The 10474-nt window shown below is 41.9% G+C and overlaps 2 protein-coding genes across 9 annotated transcripts in view; one reads left to right on the top strand and one right to left on the bottom strand.

Annotated features, from left to right (window-relative positions):
* Nucleotides 1-403: 403 nt before the first annotated feature.
* On the bottom strand, nucleotides 404-2010 carry LOC118333941 (uncharacterized protein C4orf45). Its single transcript, XM_035669761.1, has 3 exons — nucleotides 1950-2010; nucleotides 783-1012; nucleotides 404-457 (listed from the first exon to the last, which is right to left on the bottom strand). The coding sequence occupies exons 1-3, from the start codon at nucleotides 2008-2010 to the stop codon at nucleotides 404-406; spliced, it is 345 nt and encodes a 114-aa protein (XP_035525654.1).
* Nucleotides 2011-3950: 1940 nt separating this feature from the next.
* The window catches only part of rapgef2 (Rap guanine nucleotide exchange factor (GEF) 2), a 101165-nt gene continuing 94641 nt past the window's right edge, over nucleotides 3951-10474 (top strand). For 6 of the 8 annotated variants that reach the window (XM_035669016.1, XM_035669019.1, XM_035669017.1 and 3 more), the window contains exon 1: nucleotides 4555-4623. In XM_035669016.1, coding sequence (XP_035524909.1) covers nucleotides 4555-4623 — 69 coding nt within the window. Of the gene's footprint in view, nucleotides 4624-10474 lie in introns of all 8 variants that reach the window. The other 2 variants (XM_035669022.1, XM_035669020.1) reach the window with 1 other exon arrangement.

Below are 10474 nucleotides of genomic sequence, written 5' to 3'. Positions count from 1 at the left end.
TCAGTTTTTTCTGTAGTTATTGTTATACATTGAATATAATATAAGGTATACATAAAATATCTCACTCAGTTAAGGGTCTGCAATTTACTCAATGATAGAAAGGGTTGTTGGTTCTAGATTTTGTGTTACTTTAGATTGTTAATGTGGTAGAGTGTAAACCTTCCAGAGGGTTTGTTTAGGTCCATATTTGTGTCAGTGGTGTGACTGTGTCCATGTCTGTCTGGCTGATTTCTCATGAACAGCTTGAGGCGTGTGTGTAGCTGCAAAAGTGGAAGTGTTGCATTATGAATGGGGAAAGCAGACACTGTGCAAACACAGCACACACACACACGTGTAATACGATTCTGGGGAATGGAAACCAAATACATTCAACGTGGCCAATGTTAGGGTTACAAATGCTATCTTACTGGAACCTGTGAGTCACTCTGTCCTCCAATGCGGTCCGTATATCAGTTTTCTGTCAGAAAAGGAGAATTGAGTTCAGTTTGATTTAACCCTGGAATGCTGTAGTTTTAAATGTATACAGCATGATACACTATCGTAACATTTTTCTAATCCGCAGGAGGTAAAATTAATATTCATGATGTCACGAGTCAACATAATTATACACATAATTACTCACCATAACAACGAAAATCAATAAATCTAACTAAAATGAAGGTGCTGCATATTACATCAGTTTCTCAAAGTCATGCTCAGTGTGATGTTGTGCCACATTCCTGAAGAATGATGCCTCTATTTACTCATTTGCATAAGATGCACACAGTGCATTTTAGCCATACCTTAATTTGCATATTGCTGAGCAGCGTCCCGCTGTTCAACAGCTGGTTGTACTGCCAGCCCCAGCCTACCTCCCCAACGCAGCTCTGCCTGGGCATAGGAGGGGGGGCATGTGGTGCAGCTCGACACAAGTAACTGAGGTCACCCGTGGCCTCAGGTGATGAGGTGCCCACACCGATGTACCGGGGGAAATAATTTGATCTTGGTCTGTAGTCTCCAATTCCATCTGGGCCTTGTTAGAACCAGTGGAAAGAAAATATTTTTTTAAACCAACCAGAGGAACCTGAATCTTTTACTTACAACTGAGACTCTAAAGACATGTATGGAGAGGTTAATAAAAAGAGAGAAAGAGTGTGCAGCATACATTAAAGAAATCTCTGTACAGTGCCAGTAGCAGCTACTGAGGTGAGTCCAACAGAACTAATGACAATGAGACGTTCAAGATGGAAGAGAAAAGAGAAATAGATTGTTTATAGAAAGGGTGCATTCATTCAGTGTTTATCTTCAGGGCATTTCTTACAACTAATTATCTTTGAAGAGGAATTGGAGCAAAGGATCAGTGTTTTTCAGAACATGGATTCTCTTTGATGTTCCTTTTTTTTATTTAAATGTTTATTCAGAGTAATAACAGTTACATAAAGGAAGCATAAATTATTCATCCTTAGAAAATAATGTGTGATATAATAATAGAATACAGAGTGATAGACAATAACACAAAGCAATATGTTTGCACATCCCGCTGTGTGTTGTCTAACACATCCGTTATTGCAGTGAAAGCAAACATCTATGTGGACATGCCCTAATGCACACACAGACACATACAGCCCAATTACACAGACCCACATACATACACACACATACAGTATTACTTTTGGCCCTGGTTACAGTGCCATCATGTGTCCAATTACAGTTCTATTTGCTTGGACACAGAACATATGCTTATATAATTGTTAAACAATGCTCTGGGGGTCTGTCGCATAATCTCACAGGAAACTGGGTTATAGCAGTCTGACAATACATACTTTCCCACCAATTAGCTATTTTGGGAGTGATAACAATAGAAACATTGCTTCAATTCAAATTCCAAACTTTTAACTTCACATTCTACCTCCTAGAATGACACACGGTGTCGATACAATAGATGTACATTGTCTGTATGCTTTTCCTACCTGTAAAAATCATCCTTTGTCCATGCTGTGACCCTGAGGCAACTGCTCCGCCTTTTTGCATCATTTTTTTCCCTCCAGTGTGATGTTTGGATTAGTTGCAGGATAGATACACCAATTTAATGGGTGCCCCTGGGTGATAACTAGAGCCTGGCGGTCTGCTCTGTCCATGGGGTCATGGTCGGTTGTCATGCAACCACTGGTTGTCATGGAGTCAGTGGTTGTGTCCTAGTTAAGTTGTAAAAACAAAGGCTGCTTCTTATACTGAAGCATGTCCACTACATATTACTCTATTCTAAATTCATCCCAGATCTCTTACTGAAATAATCTACATGAAGGTGCAGGGGTAACACTGGAGTGTTTTTTTAACGTGTTATATACAGAGTAACAACTTCAACAGCACAGCATTTATATTGTCATTTAATTTTGTATATTGTACTGATTATTCATACCTATATACGTATATTAAATACAGGATATAGGTTATAGAGTTGAATTACTGGACTTCACTTAATGTCTTGTTTCTTTTTTTATTTATCTTGCATTTTTACGCCCTGTGCAGACACTGAGTGTATGAGTCAGCTTGTGCAGAAAAAGCTAATTATTCAATCTGAAGGTTGCTTATGAATGAAATGCCTCTTTAAAGCCGACTGTCACAATGTAGCGTTCCTATTGGGAACTTTGTGTGTCTGTGGCACATAATAATGAATTTACCTTTACTCTGCAATTCTCTTTTATTCTCCATAATCTGACAATGTTGCTACGAGACATGCATATTTTGTTATTTTTATTTCTTCCTATCCGGATCAAATGTTTAATGATAATGGTGAAATGTAACAAAGTAAATTTAATCAAGTACGGTACTTAAGTGCAATTTCAACTACATTTTGGAAATCAACATTTTGTTTTCTTACACCAGTCCATTTATTTGACATTAACTACTAGTTAATGTCAAATAAATACTTTTTTAGATTCAGATTATTAATCAAGTTTTTATTATTGATTAAGTTACCCTTTAGTATATAAAGTAGTGGAAATGAAGTCCACTTTTACCAGCTGCAACATTAGTAATGTAATATTATTATATATGTATCACTGAAATGGGCCATTCTGCATAATGAATCATTTTACTTTTGGTACTTTAAATAGGCTACATTTTGATAGCAATACTTGTTCATTCACTCAGATAACTTTTTTAATGCAGGATTTGTATTATTCAGTAACTGTAGGCACTGCTACCTTTACTAAAGTAAAAGCCTGAGTAGCTCTTTCACCACTGATAGGGCAGGATAACTAAGATTTTGTAACACCGTTGATGAAATGGTGCATCTTTGGAGCCACCTAAATGTGTATTACCATTTTCAGACACTAGGTGGCCCCAAAGCACCACTCTGCCACATTGCACTCCCCCCTCCTTATTCCCAATTTTTCTCTTTTTTTCTTTTTTTTTTGTTCAATGGACTCGCCCATGAGCCGCCCCTTGTGACTACAGCTCCGTCAAGTCAAACACAGTTAGCAACAGTCAGACAGAAAATGCAATGATTTAACCTTCAAAATAAGATCGTACCTTTGACAATACCAAGCAAGCGTAATTGTAAGCAACAATAATACAAACCAAGCGCTACAATCACTAAATAAGAAACACTCCGCGGATTAAATATAGGAATAAACTAAAAACAGATACTAAATGATTATGTTACGTCATAGTGCTTGGTCTAATATAAATATCCAACGTTTTGCGTACGCTACTTCTACTGAAAAGACCCCTGACATATTGCATATAGGTCTTTATTGATAGCGTGCAGATGAAATGACATTTTTGGGGGGCAAAAAAAAAAAAAAAACATGTATATTTCACGTACTGCAGACTCCTCCCTAAAAACACTGTTCCCTTCATTGTCTCTTTGTATTAACGTCAAACACGTTGCTCCTTTTGGAGGTTTATTTTGAAAAGCTTTGGAGCAGTGTGAGCGCTAACTCCTGCTGACTTTACTGCGCTGTGTCAGTCACCATGGTGGCATACAACAGAGCACAGCGGCGGCGGACCTATCTTCACTTTTAGACCCAGTAAAAATGTTAATACAATGAATATTCTCAGTGAGTGTCCTCGGCTCTCCCTCTCACAATGGACGCCGGGTTGTTGTTGACGGGGTAAGCGTTAGTCGTTAGCTCACTTTTTTTGTTTGGTGGCTCCTACATGGGTTTTCTTTCCGTCGCTAGCAGAATGCTGAAGAGACAAGGAATGGCTTTGATGAACGCTGCCTTGAATAAAGGGACATTTTTCACATTAAGAAAATAACTCCAAGAGACAGTTCGAGCCGCGCTTTTAAAGGGAGTTTCCTCCCGGTGGGACTGGTGTTGGCAGCCGGTTTCGGCTCGGTGCAACAGAGAGACAGACACCCCGAGGAGACTGCTCGGCTGTGTGGCTCCAGTTGTGGCCTGGCTCCGGGGCACTCCCAGCTTATCCGCTAGCATCGGAGCACAGGCGACAAGAATAAAGCAAGACAGCAAGGGGACTTCTCTTGTTTATATCCGTGGCGCTGGGCATCTGGAAACCTCGTATTAGGATAAGAAATTGAATATCCTCCAGACGGCGTCTTCCAAAACAATGGCGTCTTATGTGGATAACAGCTTTCGGCAGGCTGTGATGATGAATCCGGCTGAAAGGACGCAACAGGTCAGAGGAAACCATTTACTATATGTGACTACTGCTGCTAACCTGTCTGTAAAAGTGGCGTTTTGTGTGTGTTTGACACTCAGTTGTTACATTATAACATTGCAACAGAGCAGTGTGTGTGTGTGTGTGTGTGCGCAACTGTTGCCATTCAGCCTGTTCCCGTGTTACGTATGGCTACATCCCGCTAAGCCCTCTATCAGCAGAGATAATCAAGGCTACTTAACATAACAGGAGCTGTAGCCTCGGTGGGAATCTAACCTTAAGTAGTCAGTTTGTGCCTTTTTGTTTTTTGTTTTTTTTTGCATTTTGAGACTTTTATTTTTGCATTTTCGTCGTCTCGGGCAAAACCGACTTTTTGCGTTTAGCGTAAAGTAACATTAAAGGGTAAAAGGATGAGTGTCGCAGAGGTACAAGCTGTGGCTAATCCTGACCTAGCCGATAGCCTTTAAGTAGCCTTTCAAAACAGACGTTGCTCCTTATCATGTTTTACTTGTTTGTTAGGTCACTGTTCGCAGACTGAGGCACACTTTTAAGATGAATGATTCTTAGTTAGTCCAGTTATCGATGTGCTTTTGTAGTTTCCCCCTTTTATTGCCACTTAGGGCTTTATTTGACATTTATCAGTGACCTAATAATGTTTTGTCATTCCTTTCTTTGTGACCAAGTTTTTATTGGATGAGTTGTTCTCTGGGGACATTTCACGTCCTACAGTTAGACAGAATAAGAGGGGGGAATGAATAAATAATGCTTTGTTGTTAGTTGTTTTTGAAGCCGGGCGCTCTCCCTGCACATGATCCCCCCAGTATCATCCCATCCACACCAGTACTGTGGCTTCCTCTGGGGACTTTGGAGTACCAGTTGTGTAGCCTTTGAACATGCAAATCCTGTGGGCTGTGGTCATTAAGATTGAGCCCCCCACACACACACACACACAAGCTTGCCTATCCTCCGATATTAGCAGTTGTGCTTTGCAGATAAAGCGGGGTTGGCTGTGAAGATGGTATCATTTGATTGGAGCAGCGCTTTGACTGCGCGTGGATGCTGCTTCAGCAAAGGCTTTGCACACAATGGACAATCAATAGGCCACCACTTAAACCGGTGGGCTACACTGAGTGGCACAGCCGTCTGCCCGTCTATCTGACATTGAGGAAACAATTACGGCGTCATTGACGGCTTGAGCCGCACTAGGCCCACAGTCTTTACAGCTTTATGCAGGCTGTAATTTGGAGGAGTGACAGATGCCATTGTGGTTATGGAAACAAAGACGGACTGTGGTTGGCATCAGTAGCAGCAATGTTCATCTAAGACGAGACTGAACATTAGTCATTTCTGTTTGGGCTAAAGCTAATAACTATTTCTGTTATTGATTAATGTGAGGGTTGTTTTCAGGAGTTTTGTCCATGAAATGAAAAGAAATCTCAATCTCAACTCATTGAGCCCATAGTGACTGAATGATTTTCAAATTACGTGTTCAGTCCAGTCGTTGGTCTAAAACACATTCAACCATAGAAGTTTTTCAAACACCACAAATCCTCAAATTGGAGAGGCTCAGACTAGGTAGTGTTTATTGTAAGAAAAGACAGAAATGATCGACCTTATCTATGAAAACTGCTGCCAATTCATTTTGTGTCGACTGGCCGATTAATCCACCAATTGTTTCAGTTGCAGCTGGATTTGAATTGTCAATCATAATCCCAAATTGCAATTTGATTGAGTTGCGGTGGTCAATATTTTTAGTTTTCCTTCCCACCGACATAGAGATTACCGCAGTAGGAAACGGTTGCTGGTCGTTTTGATAATAGGATCCTTTGAATAATAACTGGTACAACCTGTCTCATCCTGCCACCCGAGAGAACGTACAGCAGCGTGGATGTCAGTGTCATATCCACGTCTGAATGCAGCTCTTTCTGAACGTGTGTGAGGAAATGAAGCACTTGAAAAATAAGTTCGGAGCTGGAAAGTAGTCTGATTAAAAGATAATGCGGCTTGTGCAAAAGGAGATTCAGTAAAACAAAAAAACACTGGTATGTCTGTGGTCCTTCAACACTCCAGAGCCATGGTATGAACCCACGCTGAGTCAGTGTGCAAACATTTCATTCAGGAGGTCTCTGAGCGGGTGAATACTGAACAGAGAGGCCAACCAGGACAGTGTGAACAATGGCTAAATGACTGTTTGAAGCTGATTCAGTCGGGGGTGAAAGTGTGATGTCCTGGCAGGATTTGGCAGCCTTCAGAAACACTGCATCCGTGTCGTTGTGCACTTGCGTCACAGAGCAATAAAAACCACAAGAAAGCCTGTGATTACCCTGCAGAAAAGCAAGAACACATGTTTATGACGACCAACAAGTCTTTCGGACATTAATCTTCATGATACTGAGCATCACGTGCCTGGCTGGCTCTGTTGCTCTTCTCGTCTGTGTTTTCAATAGCAGCACCTTTCCCCGGTGTTCTTTCCAAGCGCCCAGCGACTACGGTGGCTGACGCAGTTTACCCTAATGGTCCTGGCAGGGTCTCTCTGTCAGGATTAGCCAACGGTGAGAGGGAGCTGTCTCTATCGCTCGAGACTGGCCGCGGTGGGATTTGACCCTCTGTGCCTCAGCCCATTGTCACATGGCAGGTTAAATATCTGACCGCTTGACAGCCAGTGTTCACGGTGGCTTTGTCACTTTCCTTTGCTGGATTTCGGTCGGTCGCAGGAAGTGCAACAGAACTGCAGTGAGATAGAGAAGAAAGCAGAGGAAGGACACGTTTTTTTAATTTGTCTGTAACCCCCTGTGGTCTTTGCAGTTGTGATATGAATTAAGATAACATGACGTGTGACTCATTTCTTTTTCATGTCCAAATTCGATAAAGTTTTGCGGTTGAATGACATCGCTTTGAATAAAACAGAGTTGCTGAAACGTGCAGTGTGGTTCTCGAGATGTGTTGCAGGGTCTGAATTGGGGCCTTCTATCTCTATCACTGCCAACTATTAAGCCACACAACTGTCTTCACCCAGTCCAGCCTCAAATCTTAGCTAAAAAAATATATTTTATAATCTTAATTGGGTTGTACAGATGACATCATGTACACTCAGTCATCGTTTTCTCTTCAAGGAGCTTCTCCTCCACCGTCTCCCCTTAGGGATGTGTTTGTCCTCTCTGCACAGATGTCTGCAGGAGACAACACAAGGACGGGCACATCGTCAGATTCGCAGACGACACAATGCCTCAGCAGTGGGATTCTAGCATGGGCCCATACTGAAGCACCATACAGTCATGCTCAGCAGACTCACCAAAACGTAATATTTACATTCACCAGAGACATGGCAGTTGATTATGGAGGATGCCACACTCTGCGATGGGCATTCCTCGTTGTTTTGTGACATTTTATTTCGGACCGCTCCATTTCTCACCAGTGATGACCGTTGTGCTACTCCGTATCTAAAACCAGTAGGCCAGTCGTTTTTAACACCTGAACCGATTTGAACTGCGTCTGTTGATGCAGCATCCATATCTTTATCGTATCATTGGTGAAGTGCAGGGAGTATGAAACCCGAGACTGCAGCAGTGTCATTGTTTCAGTCGGCTCTCCGCGGTGCAAAGGTGAATACTTGTGCTTTAGCCGGTCCATTAATCTGGCGCAAGGAGCTTGACGCAGGACGGATATCTCTCCTCTCCTGTTGTTTAGCCAGGTGGCAGAGCTAAAGGCCACAAACCACAGTCCTCTGCTGCAGTGACCCTGCTTCACATTCACATAGCTGGAGGGACAAGCTGCCTGCTTTACATTGTTTCCACATATTCTCGACCAGCAAAGGAGATCAGCGCAGGCGTGCAGTGACTGCACCGGGAGAGCCCAGGGAGAAAAACACATTTTTCAGTGGATCTTGACCCCAGTGACCTGTAGTGAGCAAAATAAATCTTCATTTCTAGGCCATTAGATGGTCATTACTCAAACTCCGATATGAACAGCGAGGCATTTAATGGTCCAGCTGAAATAATAAGTAACCTTTTGTCTGTAGAACAAGCATGGCGTGATAGAAAGGTACGGAGAACAGAAATGGAAAGGAGGACGAGAATAGCAGCCCTATTAAAGACTCATTTGTTTTTAAAATAATTTAAAGAGAACAGTATTTACTTTAAAATGAAGGTGAAAAGGGGCTATTTTTAATCACATACCTGCCATTTACACTACAGAGCTGTTAGCTTAATGCATTCAGTCCTATGATTTTTAAAGAATGAAATGCATTCATGTGCATATATTGGAAAAAAATATGCACATTCATCATATACGACATTGTGTAATATTGTATTACATTTTAAATATAAAGTAAAATACTGGCCTATTGACCATATTTGTGAATCACATTGTGTTAAAAAAAGATTGACTTGGCGTGCCCTTGTATCTCACCTGGTAGAGCTGGCACACCGCGTACAGTCCTTGCTGCAGTGGCCACGGGTTCGACTCCGACCTGTGGCACTTTGCTGCGTGTCACCCCTTAACAAATGAAGGTATATATATATATACATATATATAAAAACCTGGAGAGAAAGTAGTTACAGCTACAGATTGTAAAATGACTGATGAGCACCAAGTCTCAGCATCCTGCCCAGGGTCAGCAGCAGGAAGAGGAAAATCGTCAAGGATGCTTTTTGAACTGAAGCTGGAAGAATGGCTTTCCCCCCCCGAAGCTGTTTTTATTTTCTGAAGCTGGGTGTTGTTTTGTGATTTCCTTCCTATTTTTCTCAGGGTGTAAGAACCACGTGAACACCTATCTCCAGATTGCTGGCTCAAAAAGTAGGACGGACTTCTGCTGCGAGTTCTTCTGCTGGAGCACAGGATTTTTTCTAATTCCCCAAAAGCTCCCAACCAGTCTGTAAATGTAGGTGCTGTTGCCCTGGCGTTTTGCTCGCGCTCTGCAACCCTGTAGAAGTAAAGTGATGTCACATGTTATTCTGGTGTTGAAAGTGGAGGCTGAGTGTAGGCTGAAGTGGTTACGCGCACAGACCGCGCTCACAGTGACGTATTGCTCCCAGTTTAAATACAGGGCAGGATTTCAGGAAGGGAAGAAAGAAACAAATGTGCCATACCAACACAGGAGACCAGCACAGCTTCTGATTGGCTCAATGGAATCCAGCTTTTAATGTAGCCTTTTTTTTTCATGGTATTGTGATGGCAATAAAGCATACCTCGCCTACTGTTCAGTGGACCTATAAAAGGCATTGATTATTACATTTAAAGTATCGATTGTTCAGTGTTATGGCTGTACAGGGAGCCACTGATGACAAGGCTGCATCTTAAATCATACATATAACCTCTTTACTGCAGGAAGATGGCATCTATGGCTGCTGTTACGGTTTAATTGTAGAGATTATGACTGATATCATGGTTGACTACAAACCAGAAAACATACGCATTCCACAAAGCGTTCCTTACTGGAATCCACCAGGATGTTTGTGTAGCCCCGCGCGCCTGTTACTCCCTGAAATCTAATAAAGAAAAGACCAATCCAGTGTCGTTTGTGTTTAAATGCACCACTGAGATGGAAGTAAGTGAAACACACAGCGGCTTTCACCCCATGAAACATGATTCAAACACTAGTGGAGCACAAAACCAAGCTGAAGCGCCTTAATGTCGGCTAGCGTTTGTGTGTCTCTGCTTGTTGCACTGGTAGATTTTTACTGATGACGAAGGTAGGTGGATGCTTTCATTAACTCCTTAAAGTACAGCTGAAGATCAAAACCTCAATATTGATGTCTCAAATAAATCCGTTTGGCCTTTTTCTGCCAGAGTTCTCTTAGTTTGAAAGGAGAAGGCAATGCTTGGTTGATTATCGAAATCTCTTTCAATTACACTGCGCCTGTGGTAGTTA

The sequence above is a fragment of the Morone saxatilis genome, unplaced genomic scaffold, assembly GCF_004916995.1.
Source record: "Morone saxatilis isolate NCDOM2014 unplaced genomic scaffold, NCSU_SB_2.0 Contig22, whole genome shotgun sequence".
NCBI classification, from domain to species: Eukaryota; Metazoa; Chordata; class Actinopteri; family Moronidae; genus Morone; species Morone saxatilis.
The sequence above is the reverse complement of the archived record's forward strand: the minus strand, read 5'-3'. Positions and strand labels throughout refer to the sequence as shown.

Excerpts from the sequence above, each read along its gene's own strand:
- LOC118333941 (XM_035669761.1), bottom strand. The coding sequence starts at position 2,010 with ATGCAAAAAGGCGGAGCAGTTGCCTCAGGGTCACAGCATGGACAAAGG. Across the intron at positions 1,013-1,949 it reads ACAAAGGATGATTTTTACAG|GCCCAGATGGAATTGGAGAC; the intron begins GTAGGAAAAGCA and ends GGTTCTAACAAG. Across the intron at positions 458-782 it reads TCAGCAATATGCAAATTAAG|AAAACTGATATACGGACCGC; the intron begins GTATGGCTAAAA and ends CTTTTCTGACAG.